General features: G+C 41.5%; 1 protein-coding gene and 1 long non-coding RNA gene across 2 annotated transcripts in view; both read left to right on the top strand.

Annotated features, from left to right (window-relative positions):
• Positions 1–20029, top strand: part of LOC127528365 (uncharacterized) — a 167818-nt gene that overhangs the window by 27553 nt on the left and 120236 nt on the right. The gene's annotated exons all lie outside the window — the stretch shown is intronic.
• The window catches only part of LOC114653401 (vesicle-associated membrane protein-associated protein A-like), a 56147-nt gene continuing 44170 nt past the window's right edge, over positions 8053–20029 (top strand). Inside the window, exon 1 of the mRNA XM_028803694.2 lies at positions 8053–8300. Coding sequence (XP_028659527.1) covers positions 8243–8300 — 58 coding nt within the window. The 5' untranslated portion in view covers positions 8053–8242. The remainder of the gene's footprint in view (positions 8301–20029) is intronic.

Here is a 20029-nt window from a genome sequence, read left to right as displayed (position 1 = left end):
AAAAGATTCAGTGTTTTGCAATTCTGATGCAGACATTATAAAAGGTGTTGCACAGAAATATGAAAATATCTGCTCTCCTCATTCAGATCTTGGAGACTCTATTCACCATAATCTTATAAACTGACCAAACAATATGTGCATTGCTCACTCCAAATCAATTGGCAATCACTCTTGGTGCCATCATTCTACACCTTTTCCTCTATCAATACACTACTGTCATCTACTGAATAAAGTTCAAGGAGGTGATCATTAGACTCCAACTGGATGATGACTCTAACAATCCACCACATCATACAAACCATCATTCATAAACTGAGACCTGCTGCAGTCATGCTTAAATCAACTGTGACCACTAGGAGGTGTGGCAGCACCCCACACCTCAGACACAACCACCACAGCACAAATCCCAGTACAATAAGAAGATTTATTTGTACAAATACCTTATAAAAAATACTTTGAAGATCACAAATACCACAGTTGTGTTCTTCTATCTCCTTCCACTTATCCAGGTGAGCTTTTACCTTCTTCCACCTGACTCCAATTGGCTTAGATGAGGATGAGCAGCTTCATTTATTTTGGACCCAGGAGTACTTCTGGTGCTAGGGGATAGTCTAATGGAATGATTTCTGGGTGAAACAGAAATCTTAAAAAGTACAGGTGACTAGTCCAAGCAGCTCCCCCAGTGGCACCCATTAAAAACCAACAGGGCTGCGCCATGGGACTACAAGTCCAAGCATTCTTTTCAGGTGTCCATGTGGGAATTCTAGCCCAGGGATGTTGCCTTCTAACGTATCAGGGAACATGTGGTCCTGACAGGTTGTTTCCCCCTGTCTTGGCAGGGATGCAATTGTACCTACTTCCATAATGGCATTTCGTGGTTGTTTCCTGGCTGAAGCATGAAGATGTCTTTATATTGTAGCAGCTCAGACTCCTGTGTCTGCAAGAGAAATCAGGAAGAAGACCAGTATCAGCACTTAGACAGCAGCAGGAGTAGCATGAGCTGGCATTCCATTATTTAAATGAGCGGCTTGTCTATAAAAAGAGCAATCATGCCACAGTTACAATCCTAATGTGGCAAAAGTAAACCGTCATTTTTAGGATAGCAAACTTCATAAAAGAGCAATTCAAAATACAATAATCCAATGAGTCAGTGCTGACATGCACTGCACAGTGCTGCAATACTGAAAAAGAACGACCACCCAACCTCTGTTTCACATATGCTTTTATTACATTTCTTGATTTAAGAATGATGGTTTGTATGAATGTTGATGGCTCTGTCAGTTGGACTGTTTCCATTGTTCTTTTTGGTATTATCTAACACAATTACAATATATTTAATTCTATTAGAGTATAAGCATATACTGTGTAGTGGTGCAATCCTTTTCAGTTAATGATGTGTATTAACATAAGTGAGGTAATTTGGGTTTTAATACTTTCTTAATTTTTGGATTATTGTTGCACCTGGTAAATCTGGATTAAATTGAGTTTGAATAGATGGTCTTCAGTTTAGATTTAGAAGTCAAACTGGTTATCTTCAGAATGTTTCTGGACATTTCAGGAGTGTGTTTGATATTTTGAAGATTGTGAGATCATTTAATTCTTACATCTAAAATGTGAATATCCTATTTTGAGCATACAGGAATTTTCAGGATTTTAAAGAGATTAGATCTATTTATGTATTTTAAGTATGTTAATGTCTGTTGTAGAAGAAATGGTAGTTTTGGGGACATGAGAGAGACATAAAAAATATGTTAATCGTTCATCTTTTAACAGGTTCCTGTTGATATTGTGGCTTTACAAATGTTTGATATATCAACAATTACCTGAGCCATCTACTGTTCAAAATGTGAAATAAAGGTATAATATGGAAACCAGTGTGCTAAAATATAATAGTGTTGAAAGCCTGTAGGCTCAATTAATCCATCCATCCATCCATCCATTCATCCACTTCCGCTTATCCGAGATCGAGTCACGGGGGCAGCAGCTTGAGCAGAGATGCCCAGACTTCTCTCTCCCTGGCCACTTTTACTAGCTCTTCCGGGGGAATCCCGAGGCACTCCCAGGCCAGCCAAAAGACATAGTCCCTCCACTGTGTCCTGGGTCTTCTCCGTGGCCTCCTCCTGGTTAGACGTGCCTGGAACACCTCACCAGAGAGGCGTCCAGGAGGCATACTGATCAGATGCCCGAGCCACCTCGTCTGACTCCTCTTGATGCGGAGGAGTAGTGGCTTTACTCTGAGCTCCTCCCAGATGACCAAGCTTCTCACCCTATCTTTAAGGGAAAGCCCAGACACCCTGCGGAGGAAACTCACATCAGGTGCTTGTATTTGTGATCTCGTTCTTTCGGTCACTACCCACAGCTCATGACCATAGGTTAGGGTAGGAACGTAGATCAACCGGTAAATTGAGAGCTTTGCCTTACGGCTCAGCTCCTTTTTTGCCGCGACAGACCGATGCAGAGCCCACATCACTCTGGACGATGCACCGATCCACCTGTCGATCTCCCGCTCCATTCTTCCCTCACTTGTGAACAAGACTCAAGAGATACTTGAACTCCTCCACTTGGGGCAGGATCTTGCTCCCAGCCCTGAGAGGGCACTCCACCCTTTTCCGGCTGAGGACCATGGTCTCAGATTTGGAGGTGCTGATTCCCATCCCAGCCACTTCACACTCGCCTGTGAACTGCTTCAGAGAGAGCTGAAGATCAAGGCCTAGAAATTTGTTCAAAAAAGTTATGAACAGAATCGGTGACAAAGGGCAGACCTGGCGGAGTCCAACTCTCACCGGAAACGGGTTCCACTTACTGCCGGCAATGCGGACCAAGTTCTGACACCGGTTGTACAGGGACTGAACAGCCCTTATCAGGGGGTCCTGTACCCCATACTCTCGGAGCACCCCCCACAGGAATCCCTGAGGGACATAGTCGAATGCTTTTTCCAAGTCCACAAAACACATGTAGACTGGTTGGGCAAACTACCATGCACCCTCCAGGACCCTGCCAAGGGTGTACAGCTGATCCACTGTTCTGTGACTAGGATGAAAAGCACATTGTTCCTCCTGAATCTGAGGTTCGACTATCTGATGGACCCTCCTCTCCAGGACCCCTGAATAGACATTTCCAGGGAGGCTGAGGAGTGTGATCCCTCTGTAGTTAGAACATACCTCTGGTCCCCTTCTTAAAAGAGGGGGACCACCACCCCGGTCTGCCAATCCAGAGCCACTGTCCCTCGATGTTGCGATGTTGCAGAGGCGTGTCAACCAAGACAGTCCTACAACATCCAGAGCCTTATGAAACTCCGGGCGTATCTCATCCACCCCCGGGGCCCTGCCACCAAGGAGGTTTTTGACCACCTTGGTGACCTCAGTCCCAGAGATGGGAGGGCCCACCTCCGAGTCCCCAGGCTCTGCTTCCTCATTGGAAGGCATGTTAGTAGGTTTGAGGAGGTCTTCGAAGTACTCCCCCCACCGACCCACAACATCCCGAGTCAAGGTCAGCAGTGCACCATCCCCACCATACACAGTGTTGACACTGCATCACTTTCCCCTCCTGAGATGCCGGATGGTGGACCAGAATCTCCTCGAAGCTGTCCAGAAGTCGTTCTCCATGGCCTCCCTAAGCTCCTCCCATGCCCAAGTTTTTGCCTCAGCAACCACCGAAGCCACATTCCGCTTGGCAAGCCGGTACCTATTAGATGCCTCCGGAGTCCCACAGGACAAAAGGGTCCTGTAGGACTCCTTCTTCAGCTTGACGGCATCCCTCACCGCCGGTGTCCACCAAAGGGTTTGGGGATTGCCGGCACGACAGGCACCGACCACCTTCTGGCCACAGCTCCGGTCAGCTGCCTCAACAATAGAGGTACAGAACATGGCCCATTCAGACTCAATGTCCCCCACCTCCCTCGGGACGTGGTCAAAGTTCTGCCGGAGGTGGGAGTTGAAGCTACTTCTGACAGGGGACTCTGCCAGACGTTCCCAGCAGACCCTCACAATACGTTTGGGCCTACCAGGCCTGAATGGCATCTTCCCCCACCATCGAAACCAACTAACCACCAGGTGGTGATCAGTTGACAGCTCCGCCCCTCTCTTTGCCTGAGTGTCCATGACATGTGGCTGCAAGTCCGACGAAACGACCACGAAGTCAATCATCGAACTGAGGCCTAGGGAGTCCTGGTGCCAGGTGCACGTATGGACACCCCTATGCTTGAACATGGTGTTCGTTATGGACAATCCGTGATGAGCACAGAAGTCCAATAACAAAACACCGCTCGGTTCAGATTGGGGGGGCCATTCCTCCCAATCACGCCCTTCCAGGTCTCACTGTCATTGCCCACATGAGCACTGAAGTCTCCCAGCAGAATGAGGGAGTCCCCAGAAGGTGTGCCCTCTGGCACCCCCTCCAGGGACTCCAAAAAGGGTGGTTTGCATATGCGCAAACAACAGTTAGGACCCGTCCCCCCATCCGAAGGCGGAGGGAGGCTACCCTCTCGTCCACTGGAGTGAACCCCAATGAACAGGCTCCAAGTCGGGGGACAATAAGTATGCCCACACCCGCTCGGCGACTCTCACCAGGAGCAACTGCAGAGTGGTAGAGAGTCCAGCCCCTCTCAAGGAGATTGGTTCCAGAGTCCACACTGTACGTCGAGGTGAGCCCAACTATATCTAGCCGGAACCTCTCGACCTCACACACTAGCTCAGGCTCCTTCCCCTTCAGAGAGGTGACATTCCCCGTCCCAAGAGCCAGCTTCTGTAGCTGAGGATAGGATCACCAAGGTCCCCGCCTTCAGCCACCACCCGACTCACACAGCACCCAACCTCCTTGGCCCCTCCTACAGGTGGTGAGCCCATGGGAAGGGGGACCCACGTTACCTCTTCGGGCTGTGTCCGGCTGAGCCCCATGGGTGTAGGCCTGGCCACCAGGCACTTGCCACCGAGCCCCACCTCCAAGCCTGGCTCCAGAGGGGGGCCCCGGTGACCCGCATCTGGGCGAGGGAAAACGCCGTCAAAGTTTTTATTCTACATAGTAGGTTTTCTGAACCGCTCTTTGTCTTGTCCCTCACCTAGGACCAGTTTGCCTTGGGTGACCCTACCAGGGGCATAAAGCCCCCGACAACAGAGCTCCTAGGATCACTGGGACACGTAAACCCATCCACCACGATAAGGTGGCGGCTCGAGGAGGAGAAGCTCAATTAAATGATTGTTTAAAATTTGCAATACAATTATTTTCAATATAAAGATATTTCATTTTTATAAAATGATACTTCTGCTTAGTACTTGGACCTACCTATCTACCAGACAGAGTGTTTTATTCCCATAGGATTTACACAAACACCTGCTCACTGTGATCCTGGACTGGATAAGTGGACTTCAGGTAGAACAGGTATGTGTCTCCTTTTGTGATGATGCTGGGATGTTTGTTAGAATTGTGTTTTGGTCAAATTTAAGAACTGGTTTAAAGAGATGTACCAAAAAATGGTAAAGTCTACCCTGCATAGCTATGTATGCCATATGCCTTTCCTGTTCCTTAACCAGAGAAACCTCAGAATGTCACAGAAATGACATACTTTTCCATTAAAAGATCAGTTGTGGCATCTAATCTAACTGCTGCATCCTGAACTATTTTTTGTTATTAAAATATATTCATCCATCAATTTTATATACCTGCTTATTCCAAATTATGAGTAAGCTGGAAGTGAAGACTTATTCCACAAGCTCTGGCAAATATATCTCTCTGTATAAAAACATGGATGCTCTGTTAAACCCAGAAATTTCCATTGAAACCACATCTGGAGTTGTGTTTACAGTTGTGATCACTGTGCTATAGTTCTGCTCACCATCAGGCCCTGAGTCCACAAAGAGAACTGCAGCCATATCATCCTGAGACTAAAGGGAATACTCTACTTTGACAGTGTGGCGGGTGGCTGGAATCCTTACCTGGCCAGGATACCCAAAGTGTGGAAGGACCAGGGGTGAGAGTATTATCGGGACAGTTTCTCCCCAGGAGCAATAGAGGGCAGCCCCCTTGGTTTCAAGTGGGGCCACAGGTTATAAGCATGGGAGCTCAACCCTGTTGGAACTCATGGCCACCACCAGGGGGTGCATGGACCTTTCCAGAGCCTTATTTGGTCACTCTTCCGCCACACCTCGTTGGACACGTGGAGTCCTTCCAGGTGCCCTATAAAAAGGAGCCACCTCACTCCATTAGTTGGCCAGAGTCGGGAGGAAGAGAAATGCCAGAGGAGGAGTGGAGGTAGAAGGACTGGCAACAAGGTGGAATTATGGTGTGATGTGTTGCAGGACTGGTAATTTGGGCATTGTATTATGTAAATAAATGGGTGTACTGTGGCAAAACCTGTCTCCTGCCTGTCTGTGTCTGTGTTGGCGTGACAACAGGTTAATTAAAAGACTTTACTCCTAAAGAGGAAAGGTTCTTCAGAATTGCTAAGGGGCATCGATAAAGTTCATCAAGTAGAATTCTTTCAGTTACATAGAGAATTGCATACTCAGTGACACTGTTTGAAGACAAGGAGATGGGTTTTCAAAATGGAAGCCAGGAAGCACTTTTACACAAGGAAGGTACACTATTCCTGGACAGGACATTGTTCCATTGTTAGGAACACTGACAAACACACCCACATTATATCAATTCAGAGGGATTGTTAATTCAGCTGAATGTATACTGTAGACATTGAACTTTAAACCATGAGGTCACTATTACATTGATGTGTGACCTTGAGCATGTTACTAAACTTGCATGAAGTAATCTTATAAATTGAGTCAGCCAAATATACAATAGAATGAGCAATCCAATAAGATGGCTTTTATTCCTTGTAAGGGCAGATGTCTTAAAAATACCTCAGCAAAAACTTAATAGACAGGAAGAGAAGGTGGGTTAAAATCATAGGCTCATTGGCTCAGTCATAGTCACAGTGCCATGTGACACACAACAAAAGCGCTTTGAGTAGTGAGAAAAGCTCTATATAAATGCAAAGAATTATTATTATAATTATTAAAATTTTATAAAAGTGAGTCAGTTCACTTGTCTGTACTCAAAAGGAAGATATTTCTAGTGTACAATTAAAACCTAAAGTTTACTTTTCCAAAACATTTAACTGATTTTAAAGTTGAATCTATATCATCATAGCCTATTATGTTCAATGCACTCTTACTCAAACTTTTTTCCCTTGAGGCTAAACTCCCTGCTGTATGCCATGAAGCAAAGATATAACACTCTCATTAACACTTGGTGAATAACATTAAAGCACTTTAAATTACAAACCCAACAAAAATGAAATCTAAACAAAAATAAATTATAAAGTAGTGTGAGCCTTACTGATAGTTCTGTTGCTACAATAGCAAAACTGGACTTTCAACAAAAGTAAGCAACACTGTATTACTTTTTTTTTCTGCACAGCAGAAAACAGACGCCGAAAATTAAATTTACAATTCATTGTGACCCTCAGTTGAACTCTTTGCTCATGTATGCCTTGGTATTCAGGAAACAGGGCAGCTCTCAAATGCAGCTAAAATGAATATCCTGATCATTGCAAAATACAAAAGCACGTAGAGTATAAGAGCAAAACGTGTAAAGACTTCAAATAAATAGTAAGAATAGCCAATAGCGAAAAAAGTAACTATAAAATCTGACTTTGTGCAGTGCAGCAAATTTGTTAATCCAACTCTACTCGAATTACAGAAATAAATATTTTAATTTGAAGTGATACACTCATTTTTAAACTGCCAGTGATATGAAAATAATTTAAATAGCTTACTGATAAATAAAAAGTAACGTTCGATTTGAATACCTTGTAAAACAAATCCTAGCTGTGTTACTGCATGAATTAAAATAAATGACAGAGAAAACGTGATTACACGTAATTATTTTTCTCTATAACAAGGCCATTTCTAACTTGGGCTAGTAATTCCTGGGGCTGTCACGAGTACGCGCTTCTCCAATCTCTTTTTCAGGCTGCCTATTTCTTCCTCAACGCGCGTACACGGAAGCCCCGCCTCTCTAGACGCATTCGTGGACGTCTGCGTACGCTTTATGGCATAGGCGGTGGCGCGCGTCCCAGTTGTCTTGTGCACACCTCTTTGCTGCGCATCCCTTCGAGTTGTGCGCGTGTGCTCGTCCTTGCGGGGCCCCGCGTGTTCAGTGACTCAGTACTGCTCTCGGGATCGGTTGCTCTGCACTTTCGGCACTACATTTAGCGACTCTTCCCGGCGTGAAGAATTAATTGAAAAGAATGTCCAAACTGGAGCAAATCCTTATTCTTGACCCACCGAACGATCTCAAATTCAAAGGTAAGCGACTACAGGAGCTGTCACGACACAACAGTTACCTTGGCCTCGGTACCCGAAAGTGGGGAGGAATGTAAAGCCCCCCACCGGTTACTCCGGGTAAGCCTCCGTCGCCATTTTGAACAGGGGAGCGACAGTTAGTGGGCCGCATGGAAGCCTCGGACTCGGGTGAAGCAAGGGAACCGTGAGCAGGCCGCCAAGGATACCCTAATCTCCAGAGGATTTGACGGTGTAGTTCGAGAACGGGCAGTTTAGCAAGCGGCCAAGAGGGAGGCGTTGCAGTGCCAGTTGGTGCATTTGACACACGAGGTGGCAGTTTAGGTGACAGGCCACCGCTAAACTAGAAACCTCTCATTCAGCACTGTTGGCGTGTGATATGAGAGTCGGCTATATTTGCAGGCGATTATCCTCGCGTCCCGTCTCCAAATTGAGATTAGCAGAGGCCTTAAAGGGGACATTAAAACCTTAACGAGCGCCTTGCATCGTCCCACACATAGTGTGTGGTTGTTACACTCTTTCGATTGAATGAATTGGCAATCGGGAGTTGGCCGCAGACTTGTGCCCACCCTATTCCGAGTTTGCAATTGTGTTCATTGCAAAATAACACCGGGAAGAGGACACTTGTTTTTCCTTTAACGCGTAGCGTCGTCCGTCTTCCACGTTGGCTTTGAGCGCCACTGCCTTGCACGCCCTCGTTTTTGCTGGGTTGGATATCCTGTATAAAGGTGAAGGTGCGCCGATAATGCGCGTGAATGCTCAGGGAACGCATTTCTTTCCATACTGAGGGTTTTCAGTTTGCACAAATATACCATTTGCACGTGGTTTTCAAAGACACACCAGTAAATACCGCAGAGTACATGCGTTCAACTTTGAAACAACTTAACCTGGAGGCAGTTTTCGCAATTCTTGACAGTGTTCCGTATTTTGTTTTAGACATGTGGCTTTTGCAACTTCTTTAAACAAATAAGATGAATCGTTTCTTAAGTACACAACTCTTGTTTTAAAATGGAAAGCCGCACTTTCCTTTGAGCAACTACTCAAAAGAGGGTCATGTTGATTATTCATAGGTATTTTATTGATCTCATTTACTCTAAGCACCTTTACTGGATCAGACGCTTTCTTTGTAGTATCCAGTTATTGACATTAACATGGCTAGGTGTTCCAGAACATGCTGCCAAATCATATGTAGAATCAGAATTGTATGAAAATCCACTGTGTGCGTGTGGCCATGGTTTGCCAGTGCCTTGTATAAGCTGATGTCCAGTTCAAGGCGTGTTCCTGTTTTGTCCTTCATAGAGCCTCTGACGCATGATGACCAGATTCTTACTAATTAACTCATTTTTAACTTTAGGCTGTGACTTAACTCTCTTGTAAAGTTTCATTGGTCTGGCTTGAGCATGTGTTCCTCAAAATATGATTCTGCTATAAAAAAATCTTAACATCCCAATTAAAAATATTTGTTTTCTGTAGCATATTCTTTTTCATTATTCAGATGGAAAATCTTGTAGGTATTTGTTTTCATACCCTTGTGACTGTGGTCAGTAAATCTTGGAAACAGACTATGATAGTGAAATTCCCGTTTATCAGAGGGATGTCCAGGAAGGGGCGATACACTGTTGTACCACCTGTGAAGAAATTTTGTATTAGTTATTGGAGTCTAAATATTTGAATGTATTCAATACATCAGACAAGATTACATACAGTATTTAATTCTCATAAGTTTTAGCCTTTGATACTGTTAATGCATTGCTTGTTAGCTACAAGAAGTTAGTTTTGCCTTGTCTGCTTGAATTGAAATGATATGAGCATTCTCATTGTGTTCCAGTGAATGTGTGTTGTTGGTAGGAAGTGTCTGTCATTTGCAAATTCTGCCTCTACCTGTAGCCCCCAACCCACCTACCCCATTTTAGTTGTCTCAAATACTACTCTATTACTTTTCCTACTGCATTTTGGAATGCACACTTTACATATTGTAGAGCTCATGATTATATGGAGCAGTTCCATCCCCCCGTTTCTTCCTGTAAAACAGTTGTCTAACTAAGAAAACAATTACAAGAAGTTGTGGTTGAAATGTTAATTACTGAGATTTCTATGTATTTTTTTTCTAGTTGTGATCTGAGGTATATTTACAACCAATGTTGTAAAGTATTAAGAAAATTGGACATGAGCTCAGTTTTGTTGGACAGTTATGTGAAAAGATTGATCAGAGCTGTAAAGACAAGATAATTGAATAAATGTGTACATTTCTTGAGCAAGAGGACAAAAGTGTCAAGAAGGTTAATACTGAGTATTTTTTGTTACAATGGCTGTCATTGCACATAGCTAGTCTAATCATCTGCAGAGAGGTTTTCCCACTATATCTGTAGAGAATAATGTGAAACCTGAACAATCTCTGAAAGATAACCAATAGGAGAACTTTGTAAAACTTAATGCAGTAATCATGATGAATATTGCCTGTTTATAAGTGGAAATATTTAGTAATTTGAAAGTATTTGTAAAAATGTAAAGTAAATACAAGATTTTGTGTGCTGTTTAAAAACGTAGAGTAGATACAGTACATTAAAATGTGTTAAGTGTTTTGTTTAATTATTCATACTGAGAAAGCTGAGAGTATGCTCATTTTCATTTCCTTAAGAAAAGAAAATGGTGTGGGAATAATAGACTTGTCAATAAAAATGTTTGGTTTTGAAGTTTCCCAATGTGATTTTGCTTTTAGATAGATAGATAGATAGATAGATAGAGGATGGACTTGTGTTCTATTTTATTGTAATTATTTCACAATAAACTTACTTGTTTGTATTTATTTTTGTATGTTCTATATATTCAGGCAAAATAAGATTTTAAGATTTTTCAGGTTGCATGTTACAAAAATTGAATGGTTTTGAATACAAAGTTGGGTAGGTTTTATTTACATTATTTCAAATAGTTGTAGAGAAAAATTGAGGTTTTGCAAAAGCTACAGAAACTGACATTATGCCATACTTAAGCTCTGTTAACTGCTATTTTAATGATGGGTAAATCATATGAATGCTTTTAAATTAGAAATTGATAGGCATCATAAAAATATAACTGCGTAATATTGTAGTGCCTAGTTTACTGTGAAAGAACTCTCTACATCAGGTAGTTTTGTTTGGTGTCAGCCTTGCTTTGAGAGCGTTTAGTAGTGGCTAAGTGAAGCCTTTTTGTTATTTATTTAAATTAGTGCTGAGCTTTGATCATTTTATGTTTTATTAGGATTCCATGTTGGATAGATATTTTTACAATGAGCATGTTTTTTTTAGGAGTGTAGTTGGTTAAGCGAACTTTACAATAACTGTAAATATTTTTTTGAAAATGTTAACTCCTGTAATCCAACATTTGCTGAGGATTGTATCCCAAAGCTAATGCAATTTTGTTTTTGTTGTTTGTGCAGTGATATTTTATTATGATTGACAAATGCCTCTAAATTGCAGACCAAGTATTCAGAATTTGACACTTTGCCTGTTTAAATACAGCACTGCAGATGTATCCAGAGAACAAAAATGGCTTAACTCTACTAAGAATAACTGGACAAGGAGTATGAAATAAGGGGGAAGGGTATGTGCTCAGAGTGAGGGCAAAACACTGCAGCAGCCTATCCTCTCTGCCCAGCATTTTTCAGCCCAGTATGATGTTGCTGGATAATAAACTAGACCAAATTCAGGCTAGGCTGGCTACTTGCAGAAACTGGTTTGTTTTTAGGTTTTTCAGAAAACTCAACAATGCAGACCTTAAGGAATTTTTATCCTACGTATCATCAGCTTATCGCCTGCACCACAAAGGGGTGCTAATGCTTTTGATCACTGTTACATTCTGATGAAAGATGCCTATCGCTGGCTACTTTGCCCACACCTGTGATCATCTGAGGTTCTCCTGGTGGCAGCATACAAGCAGAGAATAAAACAAGAGCAGCCCACGAGAAAAGTGGTACAGTGCGAGAATGAGTATCCAGTAAGCAAAACAGGATACATAACAAAATGCATCGATGAATGCGAGCCAATATAATCAATCTGCATTGTTTCGTAATAAGAAACTGTGGATTCACAGCTGATATCTGGAATTTACTGAAAACATTCAGCGATATATTTCAAAACACTGATATGGAAACATATGAGAAAAGTATTGTAAGTGACTGAATGTCAGTACAAGAGTAAACTAGAGATGGAATTTAGTAGCTGTAATGATTCCCTCAAGCTTTGGAAGTAATTGGGATGCTTCTGGACTACAAACTAAAACCTAATAGTCTCATCTGCACATTTAATTCCTGACCAGATTAATACTTTCTGTATCTTTCTACCTCGATAACAAGTAGCCTGCAGCACCTTATGATTCAGCCTTCTTTGTTTCTGTATGAGCCAGAAAGAGGACTTCGGATGAATTTGGACATTAACTAGTATCAGTCTGTGTGGAATTTTGATGCCTTTCAAAAACCAGTAGCAACCAACTAGCTGGCATCTTCAGTGACATCTTTAATAATATCTATTGCAGAGTCTGTGTTTTCTTTTTGCTTTTAAAAGTCAACCGTTGTCCATGTGCCTATGAAAACTTCAATTTTGATGGTGTTTTGAGAGACTGATGCTGAAACACATTAAACAGAATATTTCAGGTAGTCATGATCACCTCCGGTTTGCATATACAGTAATTACTGCTAGTCCAGAGATGATGCCATATCCTTTGCCCTCCATACCATCCTAGCATATACAAGTATAGATGATAAAAGCTTTTCTGTTATAGCAGAGTCCTGTTTATAGACTGCAGCTCAGCATTTAACATTGTTGTGCCTTCAAAGCTGACCACCAGATTCCTCAATTTAGGAATCTGCACCACACCCTACATCTGGATTTTGGACTTCCTTACTGACCTCCGCATGAGCAGACAGGAAGCATCACAACTTCCACACTTAATGCTGAATGTGGGCACTTCACTGGGTACTGTAATTCAGTACTCAATTAGCCGGAGTGGGCACAACACATTTTGGCCCTTGTCAAAAAGGCTCACCAGCGCCTCTGCTTTCTAAGACATTTTGAGTACAGCTCATATTTCTCTATTTTCACAAAACTCTACAGGTGCATGGTATAGTCCATCCTCACTGGCTACATCACATCCTGGCATATCACCTGCTGCGTTTAAGATTGTAAAGCACTTCAGAGATTGCTGAACGTGATTTAGAATATTATTGGCACCCAGATTCCTTCTGTTCATAACCTATACAACACATTGCTTTAAAAGGGCAAACCGGTTAATTAAGGACCTCAGCAATCCCACTCAACCATTTTTCTCGTTTCTGGCAAATGGTACTGGACCTTTGACACTCAAACCAGTAGATTTAGGGACAGTTCCTACCAATGTATGTTATGTTGTAAGGTTGCTAAGCACTCAATCATAAGAACAAACACTGCAGCATAAACAGTATGTATAGTGCATAGTATGTGTATACAGTGTGTGTGTGAGTTTGAAGCATGCTGTGTGTATACATTTTGTGTACGTCTTTTGTTGGTACTGTTTTATTATCTTCTGTTTTGAGGAGACCTGGAAGTGATAATTTCAATGTACTAAGTAGAAATGACAATAAACTTGAGTTAAAACTTAACATTTAAATTAGTAGCAAGTTATAGATGTGCATTTCTACAGTATATGGCTCTTTTCACCTGCTTGTGATACAACTACTCTTGAATGTAGGTCGAGGGGTACTTCGGTCATGAGAATTTCTTTTGTCCTTATTTCATTTTTTTAGATTTTCTTTACAGAAACTGGACTGATTTGGTTAAAACTAGTACCTCCTAGTATTTAATGGTTTATTACTTTACATGTATGAGAATGTTCTATATAGCATGGACTTAAATTGGTTTACGTTGTGCCCCCACTACAGAATCGGAACCTGAGTGACTTGACTGAGCTGATATGCCCAATTTGATGAGATTGCCAGACTTTTGAGATGATTAATCTTTTAGCAGATTATTAATGGATACTTCTATCAACTCATATGTTGACTCTCAAGCATCTATTCATAGAGAGAAATGCATACAACTTTCCATATTGTAAAGAAACCGTACATGAGGCACTTTTTTTCATCTTTTAAACCGATTGTCACTTCTGATAATAGAATTTTCTCAGGAAAGGGTTTTTCTTTCATGATTACTTAGCAGGATATCATTAATTTTGAAATGGTTAATTTTTCAAAAGGGGTTCCCCATCATGAAATTTTAGTTTCTTAAATTTGACTAGTCTGCATTATTCTCCTATAGGTGATTCTTTAGCCCTCCATCAGTTTATCTATCTTTATATCTATCATGAACCATTTGTTAGTTGTTGTAACTTTTGCCACATATTTACATCAAAAGTAACTCGGTTTTGGGTTTGAAATCCATAAAAGCACCTTAAGTGTCATCTGTTCATTTCATAAAATTATTCTAAATGTCATTTGTTCTAAAAAGTGTTCATTGTGACTGCTGGTTAAGATGATCACCTTTTTCACCCGAAAACTACTTCATATTGATTGATGTCCAGGGCACCTAAGAGGAAGTGTCAGAATCTGCTTGAAAAAGACCTGAAAGTCACAGCATATGAAGGTATTGTAAGGGTTAAAGCACTCATGTTTGGTATACTGTTTGTCAACTTATTTGGACCTTATGTTTTACTTTTTTGTGAAAATAAGGTGTTGAGGTTGATTCCCCCCAAAGTATCTGTGTTGCTTAGTATTGAATGTTTGGACTGTATGTTATTGTGCTATTCTATTTTGTGAGTGCAAGGTAAAAGATCTTGGGGTGAGATCTTGTGAACCAGACCTGCTTGATTTATGATTGCACTTTCTTTGTTATAGCACTTTCACTTCCTTTTGTTGGTGGGGGATGTGCAGTGTTTCAAATGAAGCAAAAATATTTATTCTAATCCTCAGATTTTTCCGTACTAAAATGAGTAAGGTAGTTTGTGTATACAGTACCAACAACAAGGGGATATTGGAGCAGAAATTAAGGCTGAATGCCCTTCCTGACCTTAGTCTGATTTAGTTGCCTTTTATAACACAACAGGTAGTGTAATATTTAAACCTTGTTTAGGTTAGCAAAATGCAGTTTGGTTTCATGCTTCAGAAGGAAATGTCAGATGTTGGCCTTATTATTAAGCAAATATGGGAAAAACATCAGATAAAGGCAAAGAAGCTGCATTATGCAACTGTAGATACAGCAAAAGTGTTAGGCTGCCATGAAAGATGGTAATGTTGGCATTGAGAAAGCTAGGTGTAGATGAGCGTTAGTGTCTTTAGCGTTGTTGGTATATGAAGAAGCGCAAATATTTTTCAGGACAGTGGAGGGGATATGAGGTGAATGTAGGCCTGCACCAGAGAGGCCTTCTGAGTTCATTGTTTTTTTGATTGTACTGGAGGTGCTGACCAGAAAAATGTGAAGGATTCTGTGGGGGCTCCCATCCACTGATAACCTCGTCTATGGCAGAAGTGAAAATCATCAAAAGAGGAGACAGTTCGCAAGCAAAAGGTCTTAAGGTAATTTTAAGAAGTACCATGGTGGTGGTTGAAGGCTAAGGTGCAGGTGGCATGGAAGAGGTGGGTGTGGGGTTGTATGGTGTGTGTGGCAGTAGCGTTGAGGGAAACTCCATTCAATATATGGGTTGTCTGAAGTGGGCACATAAAATTTGTAGTGGTATGAAGGGTGGTCTGCAGGCAGAGAGTACAACATTTGTTTGTAGAAGTGTGTGAAAGATCAAAATGCTTATGGAGTAAGTGTAATTTTAAAAAAATCAGCAGTGCTATTGCACGTTGAATGCAGACCAAGGTTTGGGCACAGAAGTGGCAACGAAAGTTTGAGATGCACAGAAGATATTCTGGGTGCTGTTCCCAGTTCTGCCCCCTAAAGGAGTCTGTAGCATTAAAGGATAATTTGTATTAGTCACATGAGTAGAATGCACTACACATATGAGTCCTGGCAGATGAAGCTGGAATTTGAAGCAAAGCTGGAAAGCACAGGAGATGAGAATCATGAGGTTGATATTTGTAATGCCACAGAGAGCAATGAAGATGAATTTCTGAGCAGAGGAGAGAGACTTAATATGTGTAGATTAGAGAAATTTTTTTGTGGAGAAACAAATTAATTCTGGCATGTGGAATGAAAAGTGGCGAATGATTGAGTGAAGGGGATGTTCCTCAGAGGAAGGCCAAAGAAGACCTGGTTGAAGGAACAATGGTGTGGAGTGATGTTGGAAGTATGTGGGCATCAGGCTAATCTGGGTAGTCTTGAAAAATGGCTGTTAAGCTTGAGGCTTCTGTTCCCGTAATCCTGAGTTGGAATAAGCAGATGATGGCATTTTTTTATTCTGGTTTAAGGTTTTATGTTCTTAATGCAAACATTTCAGTTGAGTATCATATTATATGGCAGTAGGTCACTTAAGTGTTTCAGTCTGTGCGGTTGGCATGTTTTAAAGTTTTTCTCACTGAAGAACATTTTAATTTCTGCAACTGCTGAGCAGTGGAGTTGACAAGATAAAAACAAGGTCAGGGACAGTTATGCTAAAGATGGATTTCAGCATACACACACTCTTGCTCTGAAATAGAAATACAGTTGCTTACACAGGCAGATTTTATTCTAAAGTTGTTTCAAGTAAGGTGTTACACATCTTATAACAGTGAGTAGCATAAATTGAGTTAGAATTAAAGTTGGTCTTGTGTTATGTGCCGAGATTTTGTTTTTCGTATCCTTGCTTAGCAGAGGTTGAAAGAGTACTGAGTACTACTACAGTTGTGGTTTGCAGATGCTGTAATGTTCTGTATTCATACCTGTGTTTCTGTTATAGTTAATTTAATGTTTCATTTTCAAATTAAATAAAATGTAGGTACTTTATCATTGTATAGCGAAGGCAGGTACAGTAATCCCTCGCTATATCGCGCTTTGACTTTTGCAGCTTCACTCTATGGCGGATTTTATATGTAAGCATATCTAAATATATAATGCGGATTTTTCACTGCTTCGTGGGTTTCTGCGGACAATGGGTCTTTTTACTTATGGTACATGCTTCCTCAGTTGGTTTGCCCAGTTGATTTCATTCAAGGGATGCTATTGGCAGATGGCTGAGAAGCTACCCAATCAGAGCATGCAGTTAAGTTCCTGTGTGCTGATTGGCTCAGCGACGGAGTGCTGAATTAAATTCTGCAGCGTTAACCAGGAAGTCTCATCTCGCTCATTCAGCATCGACGTGTTTCGCTGTGTAAAGAGTTAACTTTTGTGCTCTTTTGTGTTTATCTTTGTGCATAGTCAAGCCCTTCATTATGGCTCCAAAACAATCTGCTACTGCTTCAGGGGCCGTGCCCAAGCGCCAACGGAAGATGCTAACGATTGCCGAAAAGGTAAAAGTTTTGGATATATTGAAGGAAGGGAACAGCTACACCGCTGTAGGACGCTATTATGGCATCAATGAGTCCACGATTCTTTTTATTTAAAAAGGAGGAAAAGAATATAAGATCTACGGCAGCAATGTCCTTTAACCAGGGCGCAAAATGAGTTGTAAATGGACGTAATAAGGCGATAGTCTGGATGGAATCTGCTTTAGGGATTTGGATTGAAGACTGCTGGAAGAACAGCAACGGGGGTGCTACGTACACAGTCGCCTGAAGAGGCTTCTTTAGAAGAGCTGTAACGCTCTCCTTTGTTGTGCAGTAAAATTAAACTCCTCATTATTGGACAAGTCGTCGTGTCATTGTTGGTGAGTAACCATAATTAATTTTCTACGTACAGTACTTAGTACATTTACTTACGTTTAGTTTCACTGTACACACATTTTACTGCATACAATTTTTCTTGCATTGTACGTATTTATTGCTGGTGGCCTGTATCGTAATGGCTGTAACATATGTGATATCGGGGACGCTCGATATCTTTAAAATATTTAGGTTTTACTATATATAAACAGTGTTTACATACATAATTTCAATGAATCTTACCTAATATCTAAGAGAATACAAAGGGTTTATGCTGTATAACTGTGCGGGAAATGTTTATAAGAGTGTGGGAGAGGGCTTAAAATATATAAAAATAACCATATAAACATATGGTTTTTACTTCGTGGATTTTCACCTTTCGCAGGGGGTTCTGGAACGCAACCCCCACAATTGAGAAGGGATCACTGTACAGTCTCAATACTTAATTTACCAATAGGAGCTGTTACTTCAGCACTCAAGATAGGAGCTGTGACACGGGTAATCATCCTGCTTTACCTCCCTTCTTCAGATTAGAAGTACATCAGTATCTTGGAATCACTGCTGTGGCAGACCAGGGGCCTCATGTATAAATGGTGCGTACGCACAGAAATGTTGCGTAAGAACGTTTCCACGTTCAAATCGCGATGTATAAAACCTACACTTGGCGTTAAGCCACGCACTTTTCCACGGTATCTCATACCCTGTCGTACGCAAGTTCTCTGCTCGGTTTTGCAGACTGGCGGCACCCAGCGTCAAAGCAGTGCTACTGTTCCTGTGTGGTTACCCTTTCTTAGATCCACATCCACGACGGCGGCTTTATCAAATACACTGAAATTAACCGCATATCATTCATAAATTTAATGCATCTGATTGTAATTAACCAGTAACAATACAGTGGTCCACAGAATTCGTCAAACTATTCTAAATACCATAACTGCTTTAGCATTGTTACTGTCACTGCACCTTCTTCTGTCAGCTGCTTCCGTTAGGGGTTGCCACAGTGGATCATCTTTTTCCATATTCCTCTCACTGCACCACTCGGATTATTTATATCCCTGTATCCGAGTGTGAATCACAGATCTACAGCGATTTAGAAAGAGAATTATTGGTATACAGCATCAAGCACTCTCTGCCTCAGCCATTCGCTATTTGAAATGCTCTCATCCGACCAACGCTTCACAGCCTTTCCTGTTCGGACCTCGCAGTTCACAAACGGTTTCATCCCAAGAACTATACACGCACTCAATCAGTCCATCAAGTGCTCCTTCTAGAACTGTTTGTACTTGCAAGTTACCGTGAGGTAATTGTACTTATGATAGTTATAATATTGCACAACCTGAGCCACTTTATAAAGTGCGTATTTACATATGATGACGGTATCATTTTTAAGATGAAATGCAGCAAAATATGTTTATTATATTATACATAGAAAACTTTAACTGCACGGTGCCGCAGCGCTAGCGAGCTTGAGCTTTGTTCATGGTTTTTTCCTGCCTCGTGCTGTTTTCATGCTGTGGCTGGTGCGACACTGGAAGGATAGATGGATAGAATAATTAAACATTACGAAGATATTTCAATGTTCCTTAAAAGTTTTGAAAAATCTGCGTTCTAAGGTTACAGATGGCTTAATGTCTATTACAGAGCTGATTGTGTGGCGATTGGGTATTTGGAGAAAGAAAAGTAAGGACAGGAATTGGAGGTTAGTATGTTTGAAAAAGACAGTACTTCTGAAATAAAGCATTTCATTGAAGGTCGCGCATGGCGCAGCAAGCATCTTGTTGCTGTAAGACATGAACAATCACTGCGCCACCGTGTTCCCATGTTTAATAACCTGCTTTAACGCATATCATCAGGAAAAGGATATCATGTATACTTCTCCGTGTTTTAATTACTCGGAGAGCTGTAATATTACAAACGTAATGGATTCTGTGTCCTGTCGGAGGAAGAGCAAGTAGTGATTCAGGCACATAGAGCACATATAAGATCAAATACAAAACAAAGCATTTAACGT

The sequence above is a fragment of the Erpetoichthys calabaricus genome, chromosome 6 (assembly GCF_900747795.2).
Source record: "Erpetoichthys calabaricus chromosome 6, fErpCal1.3, whole genome shotgun sequence".
Lineage (NCBI taxonomy): Eukaryota > Metazoa > Chordata > Cladistia > Polypteriformes > Polypteridae > Erpetoichthys > Erpetoichthys calabaricus.
The sequence above is the reverse complement of the archived record's forward strand: the minus strand, read 5'-3'. Positions and strand labels throughout refer to the sequence as shown.